Source organism: Phyllobates terribilis, unplaced genomic scaffold (assembly GCF_046119375.1).
Source record: "Phyllobates terribilis strain yellow unplaced genomic scaffold, ASM4611937v1 Scaffold_3__8_contigs__length_932513732, whole genome shotgun sequence".
NCBI classification, from domain to species: domain Eukaryota; kingdom Metazoa; phylum Chordata; class Amphibia; order Anura; family Dendrobatidae; genus Phyllobates; species Phyllobates terribilis.
The window spans coordinates 454,197,178-454,211,999 of NW_027362763.1; the positions used below are offsets into that span (position 1 = coordinate 454,197,178).

Below are 14,822 nucleotides of genomic sequence, written 5' to 3' on the forward strand. Positions count from 1 at the left end.
TTGTAGTTGATCATTTCTTTTTATGTGAACATAAAAATGATCATTAGCATTAACTCCATTTGTGTAAATGGCATTGATTTTAATGGAAGCAAAGGTAAGACAGACAATTACACAAGTGAATGCCAGCACAGTAATGTGTTGACTATTGAAACATCTAAATGAAAGTGTTGAAAATCTAATGACTCGCTATATGGACGATCGTCACTCATCATTGACAATTTATCTGCTTGTATAAAAGGACCTCTGCAAGAAAGCTGAACTTGGAAAGCACAAAGGCAAAAGATAGAATAATTAGAACCAAGCTGCAATGCCACCTCCGGTATTGAACCTTAAACCACCACTCCAGCATTTTTTTTTATTTTACCGCTGAAGTAGTGTCACTAATGTAAGATCCCAGACCCTAGTAATATACTTACCAGACGTAATATTCTTCTCTTCTCGGCGCCCCTCTGGTCCTCTTGTGCAGTATGTGACCTGCTGGATCGCTCCAGTGTTTGATGGGCGAGCCGGAAGTCACTACTCACTGTAAGTCTATGAGAACAAGAACAAGACTCTGAAAATTAATCCGAGAGCTTGTAACCGTTACCTCTGGATTCCAATCAGTCAAAAGTTGAGATCATAAGATGGCGGATCGGCATTGGAGCAGGGAAGAGCAGAAGACAGCAGCTGGTGAGTATAATATTAGGATCAGGGAACTTACATTAGTGGCATCACTCGAGCGCTAATATAAAGAAAAACACTGGAGTGGTACTTTTAATTTTAAAACACTGATAATTTGGTATATCATTAAAGGGGTATTCCGTAACTTTAATATTGATGGTGCCCCCACCGATCAGCTGTTCCCGCTGCTAGAAGCAGCAGCAAGATGTGCTTAGTTGCAGAGGGGTACAGAACAGCTCCATCACCTGCAGAGTGGCCGCAGCAGGGTACTGCAGATCCACTTATATTTGAACGAATAGTGGTTGATCTTCAGTACCCTGTTGAAGCTATTCTGTAGTTGATGGAGCTGCGCAGTTCCGCAACTGAGCAAATACAGCCACCGCCAGCACCAGGAACAGCTGATTGGTGAGGTTGCCAGATTTTGCATCCCCATTAAATCTGGTATTGATGACTGATGTAGGAAAGCCCATTGATATTAAAGTTCTGGACAACCCCTTTAACATATTAAACAAGAATAGAACAAATCGTCAGAACGTGGAACTTGTGTCCTCCATTCTTTTTCCTAGTCTAAAGCTGGCCATATAAGAGAAAACTGTCAGACAAACATTTGTTTGGTAGACAGCTATCTCTCCAAATTTCCCCATACACATTAGCACTAGGTTTAGCTAGTGCTCATATGTTTTCAACTGGGAAAGAGAGAAAAATCACTTCTGGCAGTGACTTATCTTCCCTGAAACCAAAAGAACTGGCCATTGAAAGTCCAATGGCTCATCCTTCTCTCCCCTGACATCATCTCTTGGTGAAGGAAGTTAGGAGGCTCCCAAACACATCAGATAGTCATCCAATCTGACAAAAATTATCAGCTGTGAACAACTTTCATCTAATGTGTATGTTGCGGTACCTTAAAGGATGTCGTAGTAATGTTCCAATCAAAAAAAAAAGATACTGAAATTTAAAAAAAAGACAAGCAGATCCAACCAGAGACAAAGTAGTACAGAACTTTATAAGCACCACTATCACTTAGTTATAGGAGCGGTCAAAGTGGTTGATCTCCACAATCAAACATTGAAAAGAATCTGTCAGCACGTTTTTGATATTTAATCTGAGAGCATCATGATGTAGAAGCAGAGACGATGATTCCAGTGATGTGTCACTCACAAAGTTGTGTTTTGCTGTTTAAATATAATCAGTGTTTTATCAGAAGGAGATTATTACTACAGAACAAACTGACTCAGGCTTCCAAGTCCAACCATACCCCCCAGCATTGATTAACCGCTTTCTGTCACTATACAACAGGCCCGCACAACATACGCCTCACAGAGAACTAGGAGACGCTAGTTCTCAGCCAAAGTATGTTTTGCGGTCCGCAGAGAACTGGAAGACGCTGGTGTACATCTTTCAGACACAAATATATTTGTGCACTTTGGCGCCAGGACAGGAGCAGAGGGGCAGAGCAGTCCCTCAACAGCCCCAGCCCCAACATGCAGCGATGAGAGTAGGCCATCACGCTGCTAACCTCATCACAATGTTGTCTCAGATGCCGCAGGGGTGGCGAGGACATGGAGGGAAACGGTAAGCACTCCATGAAGGAATCAAAGACTAAATATCCTAGCTTTTATAGGAGAGGTGGGGGTGTTACTGTGAGGGTACAATATGGGGCAATGGGGGAAAAACTATGAAGGGGGCACAGTATAGCAAGGGGCAGTGGAGGGACATTAGGGAGAAGGCAATATGGAGGGATATTTTGGAAAGGGGCAGTGTGAGGGGACACTACAGAGGGGGCCAGTGTGGGGGGTGATATTATGGAGAGGGGCAGTGTGGGAGTATATTAATGAGAGGGGCAGTGTAGGGGTATATTAATGAGAGGGGCAGTGTGGGGGTATATTAATGAGAGGGGCAGTGTGGGGGTATATTATGGAGAGATGCAGTTTGGTCATGATTTTCTTTTTAAGAGGGGCAGTGTGAGGAAAAATTGTACAGGAAGCACTGTGAGGGGCAATTATTTATTAAGGGGAACAGCATAGGAGATATTTTTATTCATGGGGCTGAAAGATTGCAGCCGGGCAACTCATGGATGGAGTGTATGTGCCACCGAGGTGCCTAGCCACGGTGATGTAAACCCAGAGGGCAGGCTCCAGTATGAAAAGTGCTGAGAGGGTTCTTAATGGGCCGGGGTTTTGGGTCCAGGTTTTAGGAACGACTGTAAGAGCTGGGCGGGACTCGTCATTCCCATTTTCCAATCCAGGAGGTTCAGCTGATGTGAAAGGGCAGCTGAACTGCTCCATAATGGTCTGTGTGGAGGGTGAAAGATCTTTTTATTTGGCTCAGTCTCTGCCAGAGACTGTAAGTGAAGGACTGACATCTAAATGGGTGAGCTCATGCTATGTATGGACTGCTTATTTTCTGTTTTGGCTCTGTAATACATTTTGCTCCCAGAAGAGGCTGTTTTGCTTGGCCTTTAATTGGAAGATTATGGAACTAATAAACTTCACCTATTTTGGACCCAACTGCATAGCCTGCCAGTGTGAACGCTACTGACTACCAAAGAGTTTGATCCCTTAGAGAGCATAATGATGAAACTTTTAAGTTTAAGGGCACCATGTTGGAAAGTGCTGCAGAAGACCAAAGAAGGAAGTTTGGAAAGATGAGCTGTGGGTGTAAAATCTCATCATGGCGTCTCTACTATGACAAAAGGGATGGGAACATCTTCAATCAGAGAAGATGTCCCCTATAAAGTACCTAGACGTAAATGTTTATTTCTGATACGTCTCATCAGTACTTTGGTTCCTGTATGGTCCAAAGTTTGATGATAACTGTTAACTACAACAACTCCCAGTATTTCCTGTATTCATGTTCTGATGATGGAACTGGCGCTGGATTTATGTACTGGTGGTGGTTATGATCTTGTACATGAGTAGCAATCCATAAAGTGCTTCATGGCTAAGTTAAAACTGAAAACATCCTCAAAACTTAGTTTTGAGATTATGAGGAGGATTTGGTTGAGTTTATGATCAGTTTCTGCTCCAAAAACTCAGTGTAAGTTTGGGTGTATTCACACAGATATTTCTGAAGCAGAAACTGAGCAGAAATTCTCCAAATCCTTCTCAAGTAATCAAAACTTGGTTCTGATGATGTAATTATGTACTGACAGTGCTTCTGGTGATGTATTCATGTAAGTACCCCTTTACATTTATACATTTCTTTGCGGATCTTGGGATTGGTTCAGTATGACAATGTAAACCCTTGGACAAAAAATTTTGTGCAACCCTGTTATACAATGCACATGAAAAGCTGTGGTGATGGCAGGGTTATACACAGCTCAACAACTGAGCTCTGCTAAAACTGTAGCAAAAAAACCCTGCTATTATCATAATTGCTGCACCCAGTAAATTAAGTAATATATCACTGTAGTCAGGGTTTGTGCCCTTACCTCATACTGCTGTCAAATGGCATAGCAAAAACTGCTGACAGATTAGTTTTAATGGCTTTTCATGGATACTAATAAACTCCAGGCAACAGTTCTGCCAGAAACCTCTGAAAAGGGCATATAAATTATGAAGTTTTCATATTTTTCAGTGAGTTACTTAGTAAGTAAGAGATCATAAAGATTTACAGTGTTTCTAGTAAAACTCGTTTCCTGATAATCAGCCAGTGTAAATAGGCTGCTAATCATCAGGCTGAAAAATCATCGTTCTCGGCAGCACATCGTCCTGTGCAAACAGAATATGTGGTGCCGTGAACAATCCAAAAAGTCAGACCTTAGTAATTATATCACCACGCCTCATAATTTAGATAGGATAGTGAGGTAAGTTCACTGCTACAAACAAGCGAACAGATGAAAGCGATACCACAGTGTTGTTTTTTTTTACGAAACATCAGAAATAAAGATATAACTTTCTTATAACTTCAGCAAAAGGACTATCGCTAATCTCACCACGGTGTAGTAGGGCCATAAAGCTGAGGTGTGGATGACTTGGAAAACTCCATTCCAGTGAGGTTAAGCAGAGATGCTGCATTAGGGATGGAACGTCCACATCTGTGGTCCTCCCCTTTTCTCAAGCATAAAAAAATCACCACAGGAACGGCATTCTGTCCTTAATGCAGCGTCTCTACTGAACCTAACCGAAATGGAGTTTGCCGTTGCGTCCACGCCTCGGCTTTATGGACTTACTACACCGTGGTGAGATTGCTGATAGTCCTTTTGCTGGAATTATAAGAACGATGAATGTACATCTGACTAAAGAAGCATTGAAAAAGAACAAAAGACTGTGCTACCACGTTCATTTGTTTGAGGCAATGAACAATGACAGCTAATGCGCCCAGAACGATCTACTTAAAATCTGGCACAGACAAAAGAGGTTCCTGTGCAAAAACAATATATAGGCCCTTTTGCTGTACAGTAGCTCATGATAATGTACAATTCCACCTGATTTGGAGGTGGAAGGGAGCCCCCTTACCTCTTGGGCCCCTGTAACGCTTCATAGGATGCACCAATGGTATTTCCGCCCCAGGGACCATTACTGATCCTTCGTGCACATAGGAAATACAATCTGTCTAAACAGGCTATTAAATAACCACCAATTGGCAAACAAGTAGCTGATCGGCGGTTGCTTAACGAGTCAAGTAGGATGTTGCAAACCCCCGCACTTACAGCACACAAAGCTTTCTTTTGCAACCTGCTCAAGTGTCAAATACAGAATTCCTTATGGAATCCATCTCTGTAGTTTTATGAACCTCAGACGCCAGTGATTGACACAGAATGTAACAAGGAGAATGAAGCTCGGCAAAAACAAATGCTCCATCCACATATATTATAGGCAGTAGAGATCAACAGAAAACACAGGAAGAAAATCAATGAACATGGTAACTTGCTGCAGAACTGAGGATGGGCACTTGCTGTTCCAACCATTCACTCCCTAACCCCAGCTCCATATGATTAACTGAAAACATATGGACATGTAAAATACACGAGCTCCATGTAACTGTCAGCATTAAGACCACATGGAGATCTAATTAACGGTTTAAGCCAGATATTAATGAAGGAGAAGAATGCGCTAATTCTTCTGGCTGAAGGTAAAAAGTAATTGAAATCACATCTAAAAGGCTTAAAACAGATTAAGAAGTTGATCAGCAGGAAGTGCCGTGATAAACCGAGAAACAAAACCTGCCAAGAGAAGACATGCTTAGACACTCTTCATCTGAGCGCCACATTGGAACAAAAACACTATTCAGTTCTCCAGCTATCTTGCTTCACTGCAAATATAAAAAGATCATCAGCTCAAACAAATGATATTTCAAGAATAAAAAAACACAGAGACTGCAATTTCGTGGGGAAATGAGATGGCTATTTTATGCGTGCTGGAAATTAAAGCCTCATTATGCTAAAAAGAAGCAGAGAAAGAATGTGGAAGGAGAAAAAAAAAAATGTCTCCGAATATAGATTCCAAAAGTTTTAGCGCCCTAATCCTGGTTTTATAAGAGATTTCCCTTCAGATGAACACATTTAGATGTGGGTAAGCAGAAGGTCAGCTGAAAGTCATGCTTTATTGAAGAACAAGCACTGAAGGCCTGAATCGGATTAGCATTTGAAGTACCATAGCGGTCTTTGTGCAGAGAGAACATTGCACTGATAAAAAAAAAAATCATATAATACAGTATCCACTCCATAGAGAATTTAGCAGCTTTATGCCGTCACCATTTTTCACCAAGTGTTCCATGGCGGAAATATTCTATACATCATTTAAATGAAACAAGTCCCTTCTACAAATATCACAATGACAATGTCATTATACTCCATCAGACAGAAATAATTAGGAAAGTTTCTAAAGGGCACAGATTCTCGGTACTGATACTAGGTAACAAAACGGAGTTATTTGCTCCTCGGTCATTGCACCTATTATGAGATCAGGATATATTCCATTTTCTAGTAATATTAATGCTCTAATGGCATAGGCGCAGTCAGAGACACTCACTCGCTAAACTTTAAATAATCATACCCCTCAGCATGGAGCAAATTTCCGGAACGCTAGTACAGCGGGATTTATTTTTGAAAGCGGGAAATGGTTTTGTTTGGTGCTGGAGAGAGGCTGCATTTATTAACAGTGCGCCTTTTCTGGAGCGCTGTTTAGCAATTTTATACCTGTAAGGGAATAAAACATGCACGGACCATTGCATTATGAGACGGGAGTCGGGAACCTTTCTCCCATAAAGTACAAAATAGATTCCATTTTCTACAAGGCAATTTTGCATGCTGCCACGGCGCCATAAAAAATGTAAAAGCTCTTCACTCAATTGAGTATAATGAAATTTACCAAATAGCACAAAATGAAATAGTAAGGTTGTTCTGGTGAAATGTCTTCTGTCTGCTTACGTGTGTGATTTGTTTCATAACTACACAAGCCATAAAAGTTGGCAGTAAACTACAGTTTGTTCATTTTTAATAAACAGATATTTGGAGCTAAAACAATGGACCTGACTCCATCCGTTCTCACGCAAAACGGCAGAAAATCTGACTCTTATTACATGGGAAATCTATTGCTGTGCTCTGATAAATGTGTTCTGTGTCTCTTTTTTTTTTTCTTCAACCTAAAAAAATGAACGGCTCAGCAAAGAGAGTTATGAAACAAGCACAGCAAGGACAAAAGCGGAATTTTTAAATTAGTCCCATTGTGTCGATGTATTGTAACCTTTAGTCTGGGAGATTACATGGCACCCGGAGATTTCTGACACAACACAACATGTACAAAGACAAACTAATTCAATGAAAAGCACAGAAATAAAGTACTTTAAACACAAGATTTTAGGACAATACATGTAACATTCTGTATGAACAAAGTCAACAATGTAGACCCTTTATGTTTTAAGCCTAAAAAAAAGACCAAATCGCTTTACAATCTATTCTTATCTCAGTAGGAACAATAACATTAATGTGAGCTAAATGTAATACAGGCTTACAAAGTCAGGGAAAAAGTGATATTAAATAGAAAGAATTGCGCATAAGTGTTAGGCAGGTGCGGACAAAAATTATGAAGAGTAATTTTTTGTGTCAATTAACAAAATGAAAAGCGAATGAACAAATGCGAATCATCAATATTTGATGTGACCACCTTCAAGTAGCATCAATTCTTCTAGGTACACTTGCACATAGTTTTTGACAGAACTAAATAGGGAGGTTGTTCCAAACATCTCGGAGAACTAACCACAGGCCACTCTTTGGATGTAGGCTTCCACAAATGTTTCTATTTCTCCATGTTATTCCAGACACACTCAATAAGTTTGAGATCAGGGCTCTATGGGAGCTATATCATCACTTCAAGGACGCCTTGTTCTTCTTTACCCTTAGGACAGTTCTTAACAACATTGGCTGCATGTTTGAGGAAATTATCCAGCTGCAAAATATATTTGGAGCCAATCAAATGCTGCCCTAATGGTATTGCGTGATGGATCAGTAACCGCCTGTATTTCTCAGCATTGAGGACACCATTAATCCTGACCAAATCCCCAACTTCATTTGCAGAAATACAGTCTCAAACTTGCAGGGAACTTCCACCATGATTCACTGTTACCTGCAGACACTCATTATTGTACAGCTCTCCAGTCTTTCCTCAGACAAACTGCCTTCTGGTAAAGCCAAATATTTGGCACCTGCTATCATTTCTTCTGCGCCTCAATTCACTTTCCCTTCTTTTCATGTTGAAGGTACATTTTTTGGCGGCAATTCTTACACGTAGACCACTTCCGGTCAGACTTCCCTGAACAGTAGCGTGGTGCAGCTGGGTCTTATTTGTCCAGCATTGCTGTCAGCTCAGAACTGGAAGTAACATCTCCTGATTTTTAGCCCCTGAAATGAGCAGGCTTTTGAAAAAAAAAAAAAAAAAAAAAAAAAATGGTTGCAGTTCCTAAACATTTCACAGGATATTTTTGTTCAGCCGCTTTAATTAAACCTGCAAGTCTACACTTCAGTTGCATCTCCGTTGTTTCATTTTTAATAAAAAATAGTGGCATGCAGAGCCCAAATCACAAAAATTCTCTCACCATTCAAACATTGCTGGAATCAATTGTATAACTCAAGTAAAGCCTATCGAAAAATTGTATCTTGTTTTGTTCACTATGGCTATGTGCCCACTATGCAGAAATGAAGCAGAAAATTTCTGCAGCATTTCTGCATCTCCCTGGCAGAAAAAACGCATTCAGATTGTACATGCGTTTTTCCTGCAGAATACATGCGGATCCACATGCGTTAACGCATGTGTTTCCGCATGCGGACTGACAAGCACTTTCCAGGCGATAGCATCCCTTGGAAAGTGCTTGACAACTAGGTCACACTGTATAAATCCATGCAAACGGCATGCATTTATACAGTGTGACCGTAAAAATAAAAAAAATAAAGCTATATTCACCCCCGATGCCCCGGCGTGTGCTGCAGCGCTCGTCCTGGCTTCTTCCGGGTTGCCGGCACATCGCGAGACAGCCTGCGGTCACATGACCGCAACGTCATCTCAGGTCCTGGAAGGAGAAGCGCTGCAGGGGCCGCCGGACAGGTGAATATAAACTTTATTTTTTATTTTATTCTTTTTTTACAGGTAGAATGGTACCTAGGTCTGGATGAGAGTATCCTCTCCTCCAGAACTGGGTACCATCCGTACATAGAGACGCATAAAATCCGCCTGTACAAATGTACAGACACGGATTCTATGCGTCTCAATGCAAGTCAATGGCGGCGCTTCCGCAAAATTAATGAACATGCTGCGGATTTATTTGCGCTGCAGAAACGCTGCGGAAAAATCCGCAGCATGTGCACTGACATTGCGGAATGCCATTGGGGACCATGGGGTGCGGATTACCAAGCGTTTTTGAAGCTTTTCCGCTGCGGAAATTCCGCAGCATAAACGCATGAAAAACGCATCGTGTGCACGCAGCCTATCAGCTGTGTAATCAAGCATATTACTGCATAGCACATACTGTATCTTATACAGTGCAAGAAAAATAATTAAAAGAAAGCAATTAGCTGAAGATGTGCAAAAAATTTGAAGGAGTGTCTCAAGATCTTATCAAACATTTAGGAAACAATTAAGATACACAAAAAGATCCTACTAGAAGATAAAGCACTTTGTAACATTGACAAATAATACAAGAGTCTCATTTCTTACTTTGTGAAGCTTATCACCCAAGGCATCAATGTTATTGTTGTTTATAGAGATGTTTTATTATATCTGGCTCTTGAAAATTAGATCTCTTGCCAATATAACAGCTCTATCCAAGATGTTTGTACATGTCAGCAGGCTAAGCAGACAATTTCTCAGCTCTCAGAAATTTAAGCGCACATGGATTTACTCACTTTGTAGAGTGAACTAAATATTTAATAAATAGCGGTTTAAAGACATCCTTGATATTCAGGGGTTATTTTTGCTTTGTTCTACCTAAGCTGCCTAGTTTTACTTGTAAAAAATTACATAAAAAATAGATATATACAGTACAGACCAAAAGTTTGGACACACCTTCTCATTTAAAGATTTTTCTGTATTTTCATGACTATGAAAATTGTACATTCACACTGAAGGCATCAAAACTATGAATTAACACATGTGAAATTATATACTTAACAAAAAAGTGTGAAACAACTGAAAATATGTCTTATATTCTAGGTTCTTCAAAGTAGCCACCTTTTGCTTTCATGACTGCTTTGCACACTCTTGGCATTCTCTTGAGTTCTCATGGGTTCTTCTAAGCAGCTGCCTAGTACTCTGAAAATGAAAATGGTGGAGGCCCACAAAGCAGGGGAAGGCTATAAGAAGATAGCGAAGCATTTTCAAGTTGCCCTTTCCTCAGTTCATAAAGTAATTAGGAAATGGTAGTTAATGGAAACAGTGGAGGTCAAGAGAAGGTCTGGAAGACCAAGCAAACTTTCAGTGAGAATTACTCATAAGATTGCTAGAGAGGCAAATCAGAACCCCCACTTGACTGCAAAAGACCTTCAGAAAGATTTAGCAGACTCTAGAGTTGTGGTACATTGTTCTACTGTTCAGAGACACCTGCACAAATATGGCCTTCATGGAAGAGTCCTCAGAAGAAATCCTCTCCTGCGTCCTGACCAAAAAATTCAGCGTCAGAAGTATGCAAAAGAACATTTAAATAAGCCTGATGCATTTTGGAAACAAGTTCTATGGACCAATGAGGTTAAAATAAAACTCTTTGGCCACAATGATCAAAAGTATGTGTGGAGAAAAAAGGGCACAGAATTTCAGGAAAAGAACATCTCACCAACCATTAAGCATGGGGGTGGATCAATCATGCTTTGGGGTTGTGTTGGAGCCAATGGCACAGGAAAATGTCGGGTGTAGAGTGAAGTATGGATTCAATAAAATTTCAATAAATTCTTGATGCAAACATAACACTATCTGTAAAAAAGCTGAAGGTGAAAAGAGGATGGCTTCTACAAATGGCTAACAATCCTAAACACACGTCAAAATTCACAATAGACTACCTCAAAAGGTGCAAGCTGAAGGTTTTACAATGGCCCTCACAATCCACTGATCTCAAAATGACTGAAAAACAGTGGCTAGACATCAAAATAGCAGTGCATGCAAGAAGACCTAGGAATCCCACAGAACTGGAAGGATTTTCCAAGAAAGAATGGATGAAAATCTCTCAAACAAGAATTGAAAGACTCTTGTCTGGCTACAAAAAGCGTTTACGATCTGTGATACTTTCAAAAGGGGGTGCTACTAGGTACTAACCATATCATAATCAACAAACTGCATCCAAATCTAAATTCAGAATAAAGAATAGATCCATAAATATTATCACAAAAGTGAAATCTTTCCCATTAATAACAATTAGTAGCTGACACCAACAACTTGTTCAGTAGATGTCTGACATAGTTGTTGGTGTCAGCTATTAATGTTATTAATGGGAAAGCTTTCACTTTTGTGTTATACCGCTGTATTATGTTTACATAGATTTTGATTCATTGACAGGACGGTGTCCCCCTACTGGGAGCTCTGTTTCTATTTTTTATCTTTACTTATTAAGTTTTAAATATAACGATCAATAAAAATTTGAGCTTTAATATTTATGGATCTCTTCTTTACTCTGAATTCAGATTTGGATGCAGAGTTTGTTGATTATGATATTGTTTGAAGTGCCAAAGTTCTTATTTTGGACTCTTTTTTTTTTTTTTTTTTTACATTAGGTACTAACCATGCAGAGTGTCCAAACTTTTTCCTCATTTTCCTTTTTGTCATTTTTAAAATGTTAAAAATGAAAATATCTATATTTTTTTGCTTAAAATACAAAGGAAATGTGTGATCTTTAACTTTAGGCCTTTTAGAGATCACTTCATCTTCAACTTGCTTAACTGTTCACCATAACAGTAAATTTGATCAGGGGTGCCCAAATTTTTACATGCCATTGTATATATAGTATATCTGAAATGTAAACTATGCTTGACTACCTGGCAGCAGGTTTACTAGTCCTCTAACGATAATGTCCTGCTGATAAAACAGTGATTTTATCAAGACTACAGCAGGCAGCCCAGTAAGTGACACATCACTGGAATCAGGGTCTATGTATCTGCATTATCCTGCTTTCAGATTAGGTGATACAAACCTGGTGACAAATTCCCTTTAAGAGCTTATTCACAAGACCGTATTTTCAGTCCGAGTGGTGTCCGTGAAAAAAAAGGAGAGCACTTGAACCAATGTTATTAATGGGAGAGTGCAGATTTTTTTCACTGATCAAATCTGCGTGTGAAAAAAATAGTAGCATGCACTAGTTCCTTCCATAAATTGGATGCCATACAGAGCCACAGTATAGCATCTGATTGTTACGGATACGGATTGTTTTCAGATAGTACACAGATGACGAGAAAAGTCGTCTCAGGTTTCTGGATGAAACTCTGAATGATTTTTTATATGCTCGTATGAACCTTCCCTACAGAGGGAAAACAAGATGAATGATTGCTACTAATACTACAAATAAAAACTGTGAGATGGTGACACGATGAGTTGTTGGGGATTGCTAGATTTCCAACAGATTCCTCTCATATGCATAATAGGTTGACGTATAAGGGATCCATGAAAGCTGGATATCGCTAACATAGTGGAGTTTGCTCAGGGGTTTGGTAATTCCTGTTTTGGGGCCTGGATTGGTATGGAATAATAGGCAGGCCTGGTAGTGTAGTGGGGGCTGTCATTCCGTCCTGGTCTCTGTAACCCCCATTCTAGGTGTTGGGCTGATTCATTAGTAGGTTTAGAAAAGGTGTGCAGTGAGTGCGCTTTAGTGGGAAGAACATTGAAGGGGCAGAAGGTGTCTGTTCATGATACTCTGCCTCTGAGGACTCCTTGCCTCCAATTGGTGATATTGGTGGGAAACACATGTTCCTTTTGGGTGGTTGGTGGTAAACCACCGGTATAGTCAAAAAAGCTGATGTCTACATAGTGCTCAGCCAAGCAGGGGTTAATTTGTGTTTTAAAGCTTTATAGATATATATTGCACACCCCCAATAAAAATTAGAAACCAAGAGAAGCCATGTGTAAACCAAACTTCTGTGTGGCATTGATCCCATTTCAGCCTACCGCTACGCAGCTAATCTTCCCCAAAACGCACACAACATGGAAAAATCTTTTAAGAGTTCCATAAATGTCACGGCTTGCTGTGGTGTGGATTTTAGCTGAGAGGTTTACCTGAAGTCAGCAAATCTCTCTGCAGTTTAATTAATATAGTGATGGAAAAACATTGCCCGGTTTTTTATGGGAAAAACAAAGAAAACTTGGACTTGAAAGTATACTTGGGTAAAATATATATTTCAATTATTTAAATTCTCCAAGGTGAGGTCACAGATGTCTGTAAATTAATAATAGAAACAGTACATTTGGAGAGAAAAAAACAGCGGAGTGTGCTAAATACCAGGAATAAAATGTATTTTGGGATGAGACCATATAAACTGCATCTGGTACAATGAGAAGCTCCAATCATTTATGCAACATAGAAGAGGACTCAATCACCAGGCAGTCACCAGTATCATTTTTCACAAGCGGACCGGATCATCACTTACCTTAATAATACATTGCAGATACAATTCCGATAAGCCAAATCAATGAGGTGAAAGGCATAAAAGGCATAAAGTGAATGTCACCTTAGCTGAACTTACCTGGGTACGTAAAATTTCACCTTTTGACAACTGCATATCACCAGTCAGCTCTTTCACGGAGACCCCCAGTGGCTCTAGACGCTTGCTGAAGTAATTTGTCATCTCAGCTGCCAGGGCCTTCATAGGAGCAACATACACAATCTGTACAAAAAAAGGACACCAGGTTGATAAATGAGCCAAACTCACAATGTCATTTGTCCCAAAGCAAGCAGTACAAATCACAATTTATTGTGAAATATGATTCCCCGCACTTCCAGTGAAAAATCCTAATAGTGATATATGAAAAGTCGTTATCTTCCCTGGATAAGTGTGCAGCTGTTTAGAGGACAATGAATTTTGTTTATATAGCCTCATCACTTTGAAAATTGGTTCGGCATCAAAGCTAAACGCATTTTCATAGCTTTTCACATGGGTAATAAGATTTTCAGGACACAAACACGAATTGCTGTAATAGTAATGAACTAAATTAAGCAGCATTCTTTGTGTGAATTACGAATGACTAATACCCTTGAAAAACTTTTTCTTTCGTCACTAGTAGAAGCCAACAGAACAGTGACAACATGGGATATCCGCTCCCATACAAAAGAGGATTCCAGCCAAAACTCAGTAATCGGAGCAGAATGCATTTTATGCCTGATTTAGCCTCGTCCTTGTTTTACATTATGATGATGTGCGGAGAGGATTTACACACCACGTTACTATAATATAGCTGCTTCATCACAATAGACTATAACATAAATTAAAGCAAGCATTATAGTCTCTCCACACAGGAATATATAAATAGGGAACGGGCTGCAATGATCCAGCGAGCATCGCATGCTTTTGGTGAGGTCTGCATGGTGTGCAGTGGTAGTCTAGGACCCCCATACAGCTTAGATGGCTGTTGGATGAAACAATGGTTCTACAGATCATTCAGCCAGCAGCTATCTTCCCTAACTCTCCCTTAGTGTTCCCATGTTCTCTGTGAGACAGCTGACAGATATATCTGGTGATGGCTTACCTCTGGAGATCA

The 14,822-nt window shown here is 40.0% G+C and overlaps 1 protein-coding gene across 2 annotated transcripts in view; it reads right to left on the minus strand.

Moving 5' to 3' along the window:
* ASCC3 (activating signal cointegrator 1 complex subunit 3) overlaps nt 1-14,822 on the minus strand; it is a 702,790-nt gene that overhangs the window by 537,666 nt on the left and 150,302 nt on the right. For both annotated transcript variants that reach the window (XM_073675761.1, XM_073675762.1), the window contains exon 10: nt 13,811-13,951. In XM_073675761.1, coding sequence (XP_073531862.1) covers nt 13,811-13,951 — 141 coding nt within the window. The remainder of the gene's footprint in view (nt 1-13,810; nt 13,952-14,822) is intronic.